The 17,239-nt window shown below is 46.2% G+C and overlaps 1 protein-coding gene across 6 annotated transcripts in view; it reads left to right on the forward strand.

Annotated features, from left to right (window-relative positions):
• The window catches only part of RIPOR2 (RHO family interacting cell polarization regulator 2), a 218,556-nt gene that overhangs the window by 164,784 nt on the left and 36,533 nt on the right, over positions 1 to 17,239 (forward strand). For all 6 annotated transcript variants that reach the window (XM_058667368.1, XM_058667377.1, XM_058667360.1 and 3 more), the window contains exons 2-8: positions 3,217 to 3,343; positions 4,730 to 4,885; positions 5,853 to 5,931; positions 7,391 to 7,414; positions 8,471 to 8,524; positions 11,828 to 11,977; positions 14,754 to 14,817. In XM_058667368.1, the coding sequence (XP_058523351.1) occupies positions 3,217 to 3,343; positions 4,730 to 4,885; positions 5,853 to 5,931; positions 7,391 to 7,414; positions 8,471 to 8,524; positions 11,828 to 11,977; positions 14,754 to 14,817 (654 nt within the window). The remainder of the gene's footprint in view (positions 1 to 3,216; positions 3,344 to 4,729; positions 4,886 to 5,852; positions 5,932 to 7,390; positions 7,415 to 8,470; positions 8,525 to 11,827; positions 11,978 to 14,753; positions 14,818 to 17,239) is intronic.

Consider the following 17,239-nt stretch of genomic DNA (forward strand, 5'->3'; position numbering starts at 1 on the left):
TCTCCTTTGAGAGATTTCCTCACAAAAATGATACTGCTAAATTATCCTCCCAAATTTTCAGACCGTTTTATACCTTGGGCTTCCAACAGCGATGCTGTCTTTACACCATAATTCTTCCTGTAGGGGAAGGTCTTAGTTCAATGGAGCACATGCTTTTAAAATACAACTTACTTTGGCACGAACATTGAGTCCTTCCAAATGGGAAAATGACTGTAGCATTGCGGGTAGAGTTGCTGAGAGCCAGGAGGAAGGCATATCTATGGGACTTCTTAGGAAGACAGGGAGGGGCGAGGGTACAGAGCACTCAGAGGTGGAAGTTAAGTGGCCAAGGACATGAGAGAAGATGGAAGCGGAGAATCACAAAATAACTGCAATAGCGGTGGAGAACCCATGGGGAGTGGACTGACAGGATCCTCTCCCACCTCCCATTCCCACCCCAGCAGACCCCAGCCTCCTCCTGCTGCTCCTGCTGCTGCTTTTACAATTCTCCCTGGGCAGTGGGTCAGTGCCTTCAGGCGGATTGATGATGGGATAGAGCTCAGGCTGAACCAGCTCCTGGCCAAATTCTTTCCCTGTAGATAACGATCATCCCTTAAGACCAGGAAAACAGAACAGAATGTTGACAAAAGCTCTCCCCACAGGCGCATTGCTAGTGCTCATCTACTTCACATGGAAATTCTGAGGATTTCTCCCTTTCCCAAAGCCTTGTACAATCTGGGAATCCCGCAGGAACCTGCTTTCTTCTTGAAAGGTTTTCCTACCTGATACACCAAAAGGAAGAAGAAAAATGACAGCTCTGTCTAGAATACTCATATAGGGGCTTTTTTTCCTGTCTTTTGACAAGACACTTCAACTTTGCACAGAGGAACTTGAGACAGGAACACTTTTTTAAATTGTTGATAAATTCTACAGATTAGTTTAATAGAGCTTTTAAGTCAGCATTTCTTTTTATTATTCCCTGCCTATATCAAGTGCAAATTGTTGCGTAATAAAACCTTCTCAGTGGCTCCCAAACTTTGGTAAACATCACTCACCTGAGGACCTATAAAAGTTATTCAGATCAAACCCCATATTAATTACATCAGAATGCCTGAAAATTGAAGTCAAGCACTCACAGTTTAAATTTACTGATCCAAAGACTGAGAAAAAAATATTGGTTTTAAAATATATGATTTCTAGGAGGTATGAAACAGTAGTTCAGTTAAATATTTTAAGTCTTTTCCTATAATCAAAGAATGGTTATGATGCAGTAGTCCTATTGGACGATAATTTGCACAATGAGGTGTAAAACTAATAAAAATTTGTCAAATCACTAAGTACAGAAAGAACAAAAATTGCATTGCTCCCTTGCTGTTTATGAGAAGTTTGCATTTGGTGACTGTGCTCAAAGTGATTTTTGATGCAGCAAAGGTGTCCTTAATGAAATGTAGGCAGTTCTCCAACCAGCAGAGAGTGCTTTGAGAACCTCATTGAGAAATCAGATGAATTGGGGCTGTTTCTGAGCTTGGGGGTTTAAGAGAGCCAACTGGAAAGAACCTGCTGGCACCTGTGTTTTGTCTGGCCCCTCTCATGCTGCATTACTTTGCTGCTTATACCTACTTCATTACTTTCCAAATTCTAGAGAAGCCTTCAAAAGTTAAGCTTCCCCTCCTGCCTGGTAGGAGATTTGTGTCCCACCCAGATCAAAGAGGAAGCCTATTTCCAGACCTGGAGTCCAGTGAGTCAGTACCTGTGCCCTGCAAGAATGCAGACAAATCCCAGTCTCTCTCCTGGAGAGGGAGGGAGCGAGGGAGGGTAGGTGGGAGGGGGCTGTTGGCCCTCCTCCCGCTGCGGATAGGCGCTCCCTGGAGCGACCTTCCCAGCTGAGCTGTAGTTTTGAGTAGGGCACACAGAGGTGGGTCTATCCATTGCCGCCAGAGACTGCTGCTGTTGGCTTCCAGCTTGCCGCTCCTACTCGCCGGGTCTGTCAAGGGCAATTGTTGTGGTTGCTCACACGCCGAGAAGTTGTCTGCCCACTCCGGAAGTCTCCCACCTAGACGGCAGCTGTCTCTCGTTTCTCCTGCTAGGCTGCCCTCCACTCTGGACTGAAGTCACTGCCACAACCATGGTATGTGCGCTGATTTTTCCTGGCCTAAACTGAACAGTCACCCTGCAGTTCTGGGCGAGCCCTTGGGGGAACTAACCTGAGGCTCCTGTCCAGCAGAGCTGAGCTTGGACAATGCATCTTGGCGTTCCCAAGCAGGGGTTCACAAAAGCCTAGCGGACACGCGAAATTGGGGTTCTGTGCTTGCTTGCTGTATTTTCCGTGCCTTCTTATCTGACCTGGGTTATCTTGTCTTTTTGTGAGCACTCCCTTTTACCCTTCTTACTGCACATTGTGCACGCGTTTTAGCTTTCAAAACAGAATTCAAGACAGAGACAGGGAGCAAGTTTTAGTAAGTTCATCGCTCAAGAAGCCTTCTGATTTCTGAGTGTACATTCCGCCTGAAGACCTGACTGTGCTGTGAATTGCACTCAGGGCCTTTCTTAAACTTTGACGTGGTCTGGTTGTGTGCCTGTGTGTTGTTATTGAATGATGGTAAATGTCATAAATGTGTTCATGTTTTTTTGTTTTAAAGATTTATTTATTTTTATTGGGAAGGTAGCTCTACAGAGAGAAGGAGATACAGAGAAATATCTTTCATCCTCTGGTTCACCCCCTCTCACCCCCCACCCCGCCCAAGTGGCCGCAACAGCCAGAGCTGAGCTGATCCAAAGCTAGGAGCCAGGAGGTTCCCTCGGGTCTCCCATGTGGGTGTAAATTCCCAAAGCTTTGGGTCATCTTCTACTGCTTTCCCAGGCCACAAGCAGGGAACTGGATGGGAAGTAGGGCAGTCAGGACACAAACCAGTGCCCATATGGGATCCTAGTGAATGCAAGTCAAGGATTTAACCACTGGGATTTGGCTCCAGGTCCCAAGTATTCATGTTTTTGTAGGCATGTTTTGAAACTTTGTGAAACTGAAATTGTTGAAGGATTGATAATTTTGTGTGATTCATGTTTATTTCAGTTGAGACAAGTGGGTGTCCTACTGCCCTGAGATCTGTACCCTTTGGCTTAAAAGTGAGTCACGTGGCCAAGAATCTAAGGGGCCCAGTATTCCACTTGTTGCTCGTTTTAGCGTTGACTCTCGGCGCCTGTCCCTAAGATGCCACTCTTCTTTCCTTTTTCTTACAGGACTGCCAACCAAACTCCCAGACATCATGCTGGTAGGGTCCCAGTCCTTTTCGCCAGGAGGGCCCAATGGGATCATCAGAAGCCAGTCCTTTGCAGGTTTCAGCGGCCTTCAGGAAAGACGGTCCAGGCAAGTGCTGGGTGTACCAGGGACTGTGACTGGAGGAGGGTGGGGGCTTGGTGCGTGTGGCATTACCTCCCCCCCCATACACACACACATGCTGTGCAATCTCAGAAAAACATAACCCGTCCACCAAAATGAAAGAGCTGTCATTCCCTTGCAGAGAAGGTGGCTGAGGGCTTGGGATAAGCTGGTGATCTGGGTGTAAAGTGTTCCCACCCTGATTCCTGCCCCTGAGGAAGCTAGCCTCCCCCATCATACACACAGAGACACTGCGTAATCTCAGAAAAACATAGCCCATCTACCAAAACTAAAGAGCTGTCATTTCTATCACTTAGAATTTCCCCTGCAGAGAAGGTGGCTGAGGGCTGGGGATAAGCTGGTGATCTGGGTGTAAAGTGTTCCCACCCTGATTCCTGCCCTTGAGGAATCCCGTCATCTGGAGACTATGCCGGGGGCAAAATTAGTCCATGGATAGAGGCTGCTCTGCCCGTGACCCTGGGGAGCAGGTGTCATTGAGACAGCTTAGAGAAGTTAGTCTCCCAGATCCCCTAGAGTCTCCCATCATGTAAACCATGGTCTTAGATCTTGGAGGGGAACTCAGGAAAGCCAGTGTGGGTAAATTCATAGGTAACACATGTGCAATTTTTCTGCTATCACAGAGGTCTTGCTCTCTGCGGGCCTTATGTTACTTTGGCCTGTGTTGTCTCATGTGATACACACGGCAGTAACAGAAGCACAGAACTGATACCAACCTTGGAGACATGCAGCAGGTGTCAGCCACACTCAGTGTGACTCTGCCTACCTGCTGAGAGCCTGGCCAGTGACCTGTCCGGTTCAGACTGGGATTCTGGTTAATTAGGTGTCCATCTCACCGCTATTTGCTGCATCCCTGCCACTAACTGGTATTCCTGGTTATATCTAAGCATTGTTTCTTCTATAAGAATAAAGAAAGCTGTCAATCCAGCTATGTGTGCTTTTCTGTAGTGCCCTATCAAAAGAACCATTTGTCCTACCTGTAGCCCCTTGACAAAACAGGATTCATCCACATCCGAGTTGGATGTAATCAGCCCTTGTCCCTGATGTTGCACAGGGTGCCTTTTCTGGTTTGATCATTATCTGTTCATTATCTACCTGGAACTGTTCGTCCCTGACTTCCCATGAGTTACAGCAGCAGCACAGCACCTGAGGTCAGACCTTGACTCTGTGTAGCCTCTGCCCAGCAAAGCCTACAGACTTCCGCACCAAGCAACCAAATGTAGGTTGGCTCAGATGCGTTACTACAGGGGGGCCATCATCTTTCTTTTGTGATAACACAAAATGATTGAAAAGACATTTCATTGTTCAGGTCCTTTTGGCTGCCAAGGCTTACAATTCCTCTTTTTCTCTCTATAGGTGTAACTCCTTCATCGAAAATTCTTCTGCTCTGAAGAAGCCACAGGCCAAACTGAAGAAAATGCACAACCTGGGGCACAAAAACAACAGCCCTCCCAAAGAGCCTCAGCCTAAAAGGGTGGAGGAGGTTTACAGGGCGTTGAAAAGTGGACTTGAGTAAGCTCGTTGAACCTGACAATGCAATTCACCCTTTTTCTTTTCTGAAATAGCCAAGGGGGAGCTAGAGAAAAGCTTGTTGTAGTGCTTTCAAAATGTTTATTTCTGTAGTGGATATTTTATTTGGGGATTATAATCAGGGATGTTCAAGTATGTTGACTTCCTACGTCCTATCTATGGCACTGAAGAAAACCCAAAAGAGAAATGTGCTTGTAATATGGATGGAATTTCATTTAAACAACAGTGGACAGTCATGTCCATTCTAGAGATTTCCAAAGATGAGTTTTTCTTTGGAAGAAAAAAAAAAAAGAAGTATCTAATTGAGAGTAAGGAAGAAGGAGAAATAGATCTTCCTTTCACTCTTTCACTCCCCACATGACTGTGGTGTCTAGAGCCAGTTCAGGTGAAGCCAGGAGCCTGGAATTCCATCCAGGCCTCTCATGGGGGTGTCAAGAACTGAATCCTTGGACCATCTTTTATTTTCCTGGGCACATTAGCAGGGAGCAAAGTCAGAAGAGGAGCATCTGGAACTCCTCCCAGTGCTCATATGGGATGTCAACATTGCAGGCAGTGGCTTAACCCAGTGAACACAATGCCAAGCCCCAAAGAAGGATTCTGAAGCTTCCCTGACCATATTACAGGGATTTCCCCCATAACCCCCCAAGGACAAAGGCTTCCTGATGTGTGGTGAGGCATTTGCAGTCAGTGTTGTATAACTAGACAGATACTGTGGACCCACACCCAGGAATGCTTCATGAGTGCCTTGCCCAGGTGCCTTCCTGGGCTTGCAGACCCACCGGGCTTCTCTGTTTTGACCAGCTGGATAATAACGGATACAACTGCAAGGCTTTGAAATGTTGACAGACTGGGAAAAATCCCAGACTCCCTTCCCCCTTCAGAAGGAAAAGGTGAACAATAGCACCAGATCCCACTTAGCAGAGCTCACAATCATGTCTTATCTTTGCAGTGAGTACCTGGAGGTTCACCAAACAGAGCTGGACAAGCTGACAGCACAGTTAAAAGATATGAAAAGGAACTCGCGCCTGGTGAGTACTGGTCATTAGGATGCTATCACAGTGGGGTTTGGGCTGGGCTGTTTTGTTTTGTTTTGTTTTGTTTTGTTGCACTTGGAGGGGAGGAGAGGAACATTTAAAAGGGGCAGATCCAAGGGCCAAAGCACTGTCTGATGTGTATTTTAGAAGGAAGAGGGAGGTTGGGTTTTCTTCTTAAAGCTTCACCTTTCATCCTTGTCAGTGTCTTCCAAGCATAATTGTAAACTATATAATCAGAAAAAGGTTTAAAAACGAATTCTGTATACATCTGTCCCAAATAATGTAAAGAAATAAAAAGTTGTAGATTTCCTAGCACGTTGTTAGTACTTACAGAATTTGGAACCCAGAACTTTTTTATCTCCAATTTTTAAAGAATGTAACAGGTCAGTAGTATTGAGGGGATGGATGAAAGAGGTCAAAGGCAAGGTGACCTTGGGCTGGCTTGATTGTGCATTATATTGTGAACTTTCTGATGAATTGGCTAGGACTTGTGCACATGGTTTCACATACACACGTGATGTGTAATCTCAGACAGACATAACCAACCAAAGTTTATGTGCTAACAAATTCTGGTGGTAGAGGTGTTTCTAACTTCCACACCATCTTAAGTGATCGTGATCCATTCTAGATGTCATTGCATCTTCCTGTTTCAAGGTATTTGAAAGCCCAGAAAAAGCCTGCGTGTACTTAGGAGGGGCAGCTATTTTTCTTTTTTAGGAGGTATGCAAAAATGTGTATTGCAACTATAAAAGGTTTACAGTTTAAAGACTTTGTCAAGGATACCAGGCTTTATATATTCTACTGGTTTTGGAGAAAGAACTGCTCCTAAGGAGGAGCTCCTTGCAGGATGGCTTCACAGTTCTGACAGCAAATGTTGGGCAGCAAATGTTCCTTCACAGAGAACGACAGAGGGGCTTCTACCAGAACCTGGTAGTCCATGGAAATCCCTCTGCAGGGGTGGCGGGGTGGAGGTCTGAGGAAATGCACCTGTTAGATTGTAGTATGGCAAGCACACCGGACGCGACCTGGCTTTAAAAACAGTTTCTGCACAGCTTACCACCCACTCAAGAACTCTTCTGAAATATTCGTGTCATGTGCTGAAACTGCTAGGTAATTTCTTTTGAGATGTGCACCATGGCTACATTTTTATAGTAACACATTATATGAACATGAATTTACATGCCCCTCATTTTGGAGGACTCAAAGTGAGGGAAAATTTCAAAACTGCCAAGGGCAGAGAGGATTGAGTACATGGGAGACATGGAGTGACATCAGTATTGGCTCCTGGAAGCAGTCCTACTGGTTTTTAAAAATAGCCTGTGTTTTTGCTGTTCTAAAGCAAACGTCAGAAAATCCAGTGGAACTTTGCAGGACTGAGATAATGTGCTCTATTCATGTGGGTGACCCTTTGGGTGAGGATGTGTTTTAACCCAGATATTCCTTTCTATTCTAGGGTGTGTTGTATGACCTGGACAAGGTACGTTTTCCTCCTCTCTTTGGGATGTTGATGAAGAGCAAATATCTGCATATTGGAGTAGATTTTGCGAGAGCCATAATGATGGCTGGTGGTTTTTCTAGCCTTGAAAAAAACCCATGCTTCATCTAGCATGGGATGAAGAGTAGCTTCCCTGACCTCCAGATTCAGTAATGTGTTGAAGGTCACTTCCGACAAAAAAAACATTTTTTTGACATTTTGATGTTAGAGTTTCTCAGTGTTTTGATGAGTTTAAGAACAGTCCAAGTCTCAGGAGACCCTTACCTGTGTTGTCCTTAGGTTGAACTACCATATTTTCATCAAATCTCATATACAGCTTTGATTGGAAAATGTACCCTTAATTGATATGCCACTGAGGAAAAGAAATGGCTCCACTTAAACTTCAATAGTCTTTTCTCTTCACTTAGCATCTGTGTGTGTTTTGGAGCTTAGTTTTGTTTTTATAATATATGTAGCTGCTGTGTTCTTTCCATGCCTTTCTATGTATGTAATAACCTGATTTCAGTGCTGAGTCATAGTATATTTTAAAGACATTTTAAACACAGTTACATTAAGCACATGTAATCACAATAATATTCGTAACTCAAGGAACTGACATGTGTGAACTGTGATTGTCATGGAGCATGTACCAGCAGCTGTCTGCCCTTTGGCCAGTAGTAATTATACAATACACCCCAACTTCAGGGACACTAAAGATGTGGAGGCGAAAAAAAAATGTCCAACTTAGATAAAATGTATTATGAAGATATTATATGTGCTATCCTGCCAGAATTGCAGTGAGTCCCATTGTGTTGGCTTCCCTTGAGGTTAAATGCAAGTATTCCAAAAACGAACTCACATTCTTCTCAGAAGAGTCAAGTTTTGAAAAACACATTCCAAGTTAGTATTAGAGAACTTCTAAAACAGCAGCAAATGCAGGAGGAAAGGGGAAAGGTATAGCATTTTTGTTACTTTTGAGAACGGGATAATATCATAGAAGCTCAGACTGTAAAACTATAAACGGCTGTACTCTTTTCAAACTTTCTCTTTTAATTGCAGCAAATTAAAACGATTGAAAGATACATGAGACGCCTGGAGTTCCACATTAGCAAGGTAACTTGTCTTGGCTTCTGTCTGTCAGCTGCAGATCAATACCATCTTCAACCAGCACAGGGCATCTAGTCTGTGGAGAGGTTCTCAGAGGAGTCCAAGACTGACTGAGGGGCGTGGCATGTGAGGCTTCCAACAGGCAGTAAAATAGGTCAGGCTCCACTCCAGCCTGCACACTTCTATCCAGTAATTCCTGCAGAACATGTACAGGGCCTGTTAGAAAACTTGGGGTCTCTGTGCATGTGGTCAGAAATGAGACTGAGCCAGACCGACTGTGTAAACTATAGCTGCCTGACTTTGCACTCTGGTTCTGCATGTGACCTGGTGCCCCACAGCCACATCTTGAAGGCCTTCTGAGTCTTCAAGGACAGCCATCCCTGAGCCTCCCTCAGTCTTTCTTGGTTCCTCCCAGTCATCCTCACATGCATTGTTGCCAGATGCTTTTTCATTCTCGTTACCTGAAGACAGGCACAGACATTTGTCAGTGTTCTTGACAAACAGCCCTGAACTCAAAACTATTTCACAGATGGTCCAATTAGCCTGGAGTGAGTGGGACTATCTTCTCTCTATGCCAGATACTATCAGGGTTATCAGTACAACCTAGAGATTTCTCTCTGGGAGCAGCTAAGTTACACCACGCAATTCGTGATCCCGTGACACCCTTTGTCCTCTCTCCGGTTACGTGTGGGTTTTAGTAGCTCTCTGTTCTAGGAGTCAGAATCTTAGTTTCTGGTCCCAGCTGTGCTCCACGGAGACACTGGCTACCCATTCTGTGAAATGCAGGAGGAAGGGAAATATATGTCCCCCCAAGAATCCTTTCCGATTTAATCTGTATGCAAGTTGGCTACCTTCCCGATTTGAGGACATATATTATCTCGGCAAATCTAGAATTGCTCTTGTTTATGTCAAACTCAATAATTAAAAAAACAATGACAGCCATTGGAAGGTATTCATGTGATAGGCAAGCTTGGGCACATTTTTCTATTTACTTCAAAAAGTAGAAAAATAGGCACGAAGTTTATACTGAGATGAAAACTCAGATAGTCCTGGCTAGGTGACTGTTCAGACTGTTCAGAGGTTTCATTTGTTTCTGCAAATGCCAGGCCATAGGATCCTTGTTACTTGTTGGAAAATGTTGGTTTGGGGTGCTAAACCAAAGTGGTAAAAGACTAGAGAGCGAGATGCATCATCAGAAGTAACCATAGAATAGCTTTTCTTCAGCCTTCACTTATTGGGCTTTGGGATAAATCTTTACTATAAGAACTGTCAGGCCCGGCGGCATGGCCTAGCGGCTAAAGTCCTCGCCTTGAACGCACCAGGATCCCATATGGGTGCCGGTTCTAATCCCGGCAGCTCCACTTCCCGTCCAGCTCCCTGCTTGTGGCCTGGGAAAGCAGTTGAGGACGGCCCAAAGCTTTAGGACACTGCACCCGCGTGGGAGACCTGAAGGAGGTTCCAGGTTCCCGGCTTCGGATCGGCGCGCACCGGCCGTTGCGGCTCACTTGGGGAGTGAATCATGGGACAGAAAATCTTCCTCTCTGTCTCTCCTCCTTTCTGTCTATCTGACTTTGTAATAAAATAAATAAATCTTTAAAAAAAAAAAAAAAACTGTCCTCTGTATTGTAGGATGTTTAACAGCACCCCTGGCTTCTACTCAGTGGATGCCAGGAGACCCCTGGAGGTCAGTGTCATCTAAGGTGGATTGAGGCTTACTGCTTTAGAAGTATTAAGTGATTATCAGGCTTTGTATAGTGAATATGATGAATAGTCATACAGCAACTGGTCATTTAAAATGATGGATTCTTGGGCAGGCATTTGGCTTAGCAGTAAGCTGTCACCGGGATGCCTACATCCCATGTTGGAGTGCTTGTGTTAAGTCTCAGCTCCATTCCCGAATCCAGGTTCTCATCGCTATGAACCTTGGGAGACTACAGTGATGGCTCAAGTAGTCTGGTCCTTGCCACCAGGTGGGAGGCCTGGACTGAGTTGTCAACTCTCATCCTGGCTTATGGCTTTGGCCTAGCCCAACCCTGGCCATTCAGACATTTGGGGAGCAACCCAGTAGATGAAGGTTGTTAATGCAGAGATGTAGCAAGATGTTAATTTTCATTGTTCTTGTTTTTGAAGATTAATTTTTATTTGAAAGAGTTACTAAGAAGGAAAGACATAGAATGGACTTCCATTCACTGGTTCACTCCGCAAACCTGAGCTGATTCAAAGCTGGGAGTAAGGAGCCTCTCCCAGGTCTCCCACATGGGTACAGGGTCCCAAAGACTTGAGCTACCCTCGTTTGCTTTCCCAGGTGCAGTAGCAGGGACCTGGATGGGAAGTAGAGCAGCCAGTACTCAAACCAGCACCCAAATGGGATACTGGCACCACAGGCAGCAGATTTACCTACTATGCCATGATGCCAGCCCCTCATTGGTTTTATTTGTCTTTTAAATTGTGTGACAATTTACACAGAAACTAATTCATTTCTTAAATATTCACTAAGTTTGATAAGATTTGACCAATTGTTTCACCTGCATTTTTAGAGTAATATTATAATGTTTATTTTCTCTTTATCATTGAGCCAAGAATTTACAAAAATTGTTTGGAATAAACAACTCCAATTTCCTTATTAAAAAGTGCTGAATCTGGATATTTAAGCACCTTCTAGTCAGCCAGAGCCCAGGTGTGAAGCTACATCCATTTGCCCAGCCCCTGAGCCATGGGTAACCACATCTTCATTATTCAGCTCACCGACGGCCACATAAGACCCACAAAACCACCCCCAGATCATCTTAAACAATGTCATCAGTAGCTTCAAAAGATGCAAGAGACATTTTAACTCTGATTTGATAACAGGATCAAGGTGAAATCTGTCTCGAGATACAAAATGGATGATAGTGACTAGAACAGAAATACCTGGCCTCTGTTTAAAAGAACAGTATTTGGGAGCAGGCTTTGGCATGGCCATGAAGACATCTGTCAGAGTGCTCAGGTTTGAATTCCAACTCCCTGCTATTGCAGACCCTCAGAGGCTACAGGGACGGCTCCAATCCTTGGGTCCTTCCCCCTCACTCAGAATACCTGCGTTGAGTTCTCAACTTGCACCTTGGCCTGGTCCAGTCCCAGCCATCCCTCTGCCTGTGTGTCTTCCCACCCCCTCTGCCTTTCAAGTAAATAATTAAAAACCATTTACACCAGGTTCTCCCCTGTGAGGTCAGAAATAAAGTGGCTTAAACACATGACAAGGCCCTAAATAAACATCCTTCATGAATGACAGTATTTATGTCCCTGTGTTCCCTGCTGTGATTCTGGCAGGTGGATGAACTCTATGAAGCTTACTGTATCCAGAGACGCCTCCAAGATGGTGCCAGTAAAATGAAGCAAGCTTTTGCCAGTTCCCCAGCCAGCAAAGCTGCCCGAGAGAGCCTGTCTGAGATCAACCGCAGCTTCAAAGAATATACAGAGGTACGATCTGCTTGACTGTTGCACCCCGCCTGGCCCAATCTGAGTTATGGATAACTGCTAACAGCAAGGCAAACAAGAACCCCAACCTCCTTCCACTTTGTAGAGAGTCCTGCCGTTAGCCTCAACAGAAAAAAAAAGAGAGGCCAACAGGTGAAATTGCTTAACACTGATGGATTAAGCTGCAGTGCTCTGCTTTTTGGCATCTAAAGGTCCTCACAAATATTCCAGGTGTAGGCTCCAACCCCCCAAAGCTAAGTAATTCAGATGGATGTGCAAGGTGAGTAACCCTTCCACCTAGTATAAGAGAAATTCTTCCCTTAAGGCAAATGAGATGAAAACCGTGAACACATGTGTATCTCTCCTGATTGCTGCCTCTTGGGGCCCCAAGCATCTGACACAGGGAGATCTTCACTCACTCTGGGGTCACCCAACACCAGTGCCTTTCATGAAACGACTGAATTATTGAAACTGCACTTCTCACTGTCCCATGAGTCTTTGTTCAGGGGTCACGTTTCCTGGATGAAGTCATCAGCCCCAGGAGGGTCTGCTGGTTGATTCACAGGGCTGAGCCTGCTGGCTAACTCTCAGCAGGATCGCAGTGCGTCCGCTCAGTGTCACCTCTTGTCTGGACTGCACGATGTATTTACCTGACATTCCCTTTCCAGGATGATATTTTCTGAGTGCATAAGCTATCAAAAGAGAAAAATGATACAGCAGTGGCCCTGATGACAGCTAAAATTTCAGAGTAGTGAAAGATTATAAATGTTTGCAAGGTTTTCTACAATAAAAAATACAGTGTGAAATGTATGTAATCATTAAGCTCAAGGTGAGGTTAACGAAGACGAAGATGTAAGTCCATCCATTCTCATCCAAGTTTGTGGACCTACGACTTGAGAATCCCATGTCGACCATGAGAGCTCATCTCCAAAGGCCTCAGAAATCCAAAGGGTGGTGTTCACTATAGAGGCTGCTCGCAGGATGCAGGCGGATCACTGGCCTGCAACAAGGAACAGCTCCAGGAAGCATTCATAGGTTGCCTCAGAAATAGCCACCCTTGGTCAAGTGCTAAGGACATGCAACTGTGACTTTGCTCCACCATTCAGAGTTGTGAAGTACAGTCTAAGCCTTTCATGCCAAGGGATGCCTTCGAGGAAAGTAAAGTCCAAAGACACTTGTGGCCGAACGTGTCCTCATCTGCTTACCTAACTGCCCTTCAAGTTCTTCAAAGTTGCTGATAGCCACTTGACCTGCACAGCGACATGCGTGAAGTCACCGACCTGCCTCGTACCCTGAGAGAGTAAATTGCTTGCGATGCTGAGACAGTTTTCCAAGATTTGCAGCTGAAGTTCAGAATTCAGCAAACGTTCCCCAGCACTGGTGAGCAGCGTGAGGTGTTGAGAATAGATGAGGGAGGTGCTGTGGTTGTCTTTGTGGTCTGCGAGAACGACCAGTCCAAGCACAACAAGGTGATAGACAAGAACCAGAGCCTGCAGCCGTACAAAATGGAGCCCTCTGCACACGAAAGCAGGGTGGACTGGGTGCCTGGCAGTGCCTGCTGTCCTTGCCTCAGAGTGGCCATCCCAAGCCTCCAACTGTGATGGAACAGCCTGCTGGTGCCACACAGGGCTGTGGGACAGACTGCTGTTCAGGGTGGCAGAGCTGGCATCAGAGTCTACCCCAGCGAGTGCAGGAGGGTCCGACTTGGGCAGCCCTGGCCCCACACTTTCCTTTTGATTTCTGCTAGCTCTGTTGATGTCCTTCAACGCTGAGGATGCGATACCTGCTGAGTAGTGTAGCCTTCTGCCTGTGCTGTCGCCCAACCTTGGGTGGTGGGAGAGCACCCTTGACACATGCCAGAATCCCAAGCATGTGCTGCGCAGCATGGCAAGAGTCCTGCCTCCCTGACCTATGTAGAACTGGGCTTCTTTGGCCCTTGCTTTTTATTAGGGAAAATGTCAGACCTACAGACAAGTTGAAAGACTAGAAAATTAAAACCCTAAAACCCATGCAGTTAGATTTACCCATGAAATGGCTTCCCTTCCATCTCCTATGTTGAATTTTTTCTTCCCAGTCATTTGACAGGAATGAAAGATATTTTTTCATTTCACCCCATGAATATTTTAGTGTGATGCCTTTTTTTTTCTTTTTAGCAATTGACCAGTAAAAACTGTGCATGCTTTCTGTATGCAAATGATGTTGTGAAATGTGAACACATTGTAGCAGAGGTAAATCTAACTTACATATAGCGTAGAGCTCTCTAAATGGTAGCCATGCAGGCTGTGTGTCTCCTGTAAAAACACATGCCATTATCCAAAGCAAGGAAAGTAGCGATCAACTTATGGAATTTTCTAGTACTGGCCCAGGTTTCAAACTTCCCCTGTTTGGCCCAGGGCTGTCTTCTCTGCCTGTTGTAACTTTATGGTCTTTCAAATCGGGACATACTCAAGGCCGAGGGCCCCTTTAGTGGTTACACCTCTCTTCAGTCTCCTTACTGAGAACTTCTGTCCCCTTGTGTAGAGTCCAGGCCAGGTCAGATAGAATGTCCCACATTCTGGATGTGTCTAACTATAACTAATTTCGGCATTTTTGTTCATCCATGCCCTCAATTTCCCGTGTGATAGAAAGCCTGCTTAGACTCGGGTTAAACGTCTTGTCAAAAGTGTTTTCACGGAGAGTGCTGTGCAAGTAGGTGAATGACTCGAATTTGTTCTGGTTGTGGAAGGTGAACTGCTGTTCGGAAAGGAGTTCTAACGCTCCTCTCCTGTCCTCTTTGCAGAATATGTGCACCATAGAAGCGGAGCTGGAGAACCTGCTGGGGGAATTCTCCATCAAAATGAAAGGTACTTAGCCCTCCTTGCAGCATGTGTGAGGTTGTCCCTGCAGGGGCTCTTGACATACCAGAGTACAGTGTTTTTATTCTCTTTGCAAAGACCTGGTACTGCCCACTCCCAGCCCTCCACGCTTACATTATTGATGCCTGTAATCCTAGCTTATTCAGAGAGGGTCTCAAGCACAAACAGATGCAGAGAGAAATTACATCGAACCTCCAGAAGAAACCCATCACCTAGACTCATTGATTTGCAAGATTTTTGCCATGTTTATCTCACTTGTTGTTCTTCCTTTGACGGATGAAACACAACCCAGACAGATCAATGTTCTGGAGATCTGAATGCGTGTTAGCATGTGGTCACCGCTCACAAAATTAATAAGCCTTTGTGACTCACTGCTCCCCTCATTGTTTTCTCAGTTGTCTCAAATTGGACAATGATGTATTGAAATCAGGGCCTCGGCGGGATCAGGGCACTGTAATTGTTAGGTGTGTCTTCAGCTTTGAAACAAACCCTTCCCCTCTCTTGATGTGGAGAAAACATCTTTATATTCCATGCTCCAGACCTGTCTGTATTGGCATCTTGGTGGTCTCATTTCAACTGTACCTTCAACCGCTATTGTTTCTGTAACCTTCCTACCAATGTACTTCACAGAGTTTCTGCGGGGGGGGGGGGGGGGGAATGGAATATAAAGACAAGCATATTTTAGTCCAAACGTTTTTAAAATGCATACATAGTTTTTTCTCATAAAACACATTTTCCATGAATTTTTGGGAGATCCTTCCACCCAGTGTTTTGATTTTTTTTTTAATTTTGCTGTTAAATCCCCCAGTGTGCCTTTTTCCCTTTCTTGTGGTGCTTTTTAGTGCTTATTCTAGAAAGTTCCCATCCAAGCAGCAGTCTGATCTATGTCCCCCAGAGAAAGTAGGGAGCGAGGAAACGGAGCTGTTCTAGGTGTGACCAGTGAGAGCTCAGGAGCCAGGTGGACGAGCAGGGAGCAGCCACATCTCTCCCCCTGCCACCCCGAGTTCCAGTCCCTCTGGCCACAGCCGAAAGGGACAGGGCATACACACATTCTTTAAGGTCATCTTTTAAAGGGCTCCACAGGAACGCTCAGTTTTTCAATGAATCATCTTACTTCCTCCCTCACATGAGAACAGCTGGAACCCAGGGCCCTGCCCCTCAGCACCCCACATGGCTGCAGCCTGCCTCTGTGCCCTTCCAGCTCCAGGCCCCGCCTCGCCGATCCTTCCCAGAGTCAGTGGTTCCAAAACTGCCCAGCCCCTGTTCCAACAAACAGCCCACAGCCCTGGTGCAGGCTCTGGACTGTTTCTGTGTGTTTGTTGTCTCCAAGATTTATGTATGAAGTGGAGCAGCATTCATATCGGGTGCTGGCGTCACAAGTGATGTGACTTATTGTGCTGCACCACGCTGCTGGGCCCTTGGCTATTTTTTTAAACTTTGAAGACGATTCAGTGAGCAGCCAAGACAGGAACTTGAAACAGCCCTGAGTCAGGGTTGGGCAGAAGCTCTCTACAGCGCCACCTGGTGGTAGAGCTGAGACACGTTCCCATCCCGCAGCCTGCACTCGCAGCGCCCTGTGGTTTCCCTGCTTCCCTGTTATCCGGTGTGTCCATTTGGGATGGAGCAGTCACCGATTTCCCATTTTAGAGATGGAAAATGGGGGACCACCAGGGTTAGGTGACTCGACCCAGAAATCACACCGGAAGTTGGTATGAAACAGGAACTCTGGACTCCAACTGTGTACTATGCAGTAAGCCCTGTGAACCCCTGCTCAGAGGCCGCCCCATTCAGCCCAGCAGAGGCTCCCTGGGAGTAGAGCCACAGCAAAGGGACAGCCCACTGTCCAGTCCTGGGGCTCAGCAAGGGGAGACACCAGGGCCCTGAACACCCAGCTCTGGGCAGTGCTGGAAGATGGCAAGCCCATGGCTCTCTGCACATCCTGCTCCTCCAACTCTCTCTTCTCCCAGTCTCTGGATCTTTGGTATTTTCCTCGTTCTCTCCTGACTTCTCCCACCACCCCCAACAACACCACACTTCCCTTTCTGTCCCACCCCCAAGACACAGGCAACTATGTGAGGATGGGCAGTGGGGATGATGAAGACAGCAGAGCCAATACTTACCACCTGGTCCACCAGGCTTGACCCTCCTGGGTGGTCCCTGGCCTTGGCCCCTGCTGGAGAAAATGGCTGCTGGGCAGGCCCATAAGCTGCTCAAGCAATGCACTAGGTGCCCCTTGGGAATGTGGCCCAACCATGGGAGCAGCTTGCTGCAGAGCCACTCACTGCCAAGGATGGAGATGCCCCAAGGTGACCTTTATGCAGCATGAGCGGGATTGTTCAGGTGTTGTGACAGCAGCCCCTCGGGCATAGCATTTACCCAGGGGACCTGTGCTCAGAAATGACAGGCCAAC

Source organism: Ochotona princeps, chromosome 1 (genome assembly GCF_030435755.1).
Source record: "Ochotona princeps isolate mOchPri1 chromosome 1, mOchPri1.hap1, whole genome shotgun sequence".
Classification (NCBI taxonomy): Eukaryota; Metazoa; Chordata; class Mammalia; order Lagomorpha; family Ochotonidae; genus Ochotona; species Ochotona princeps.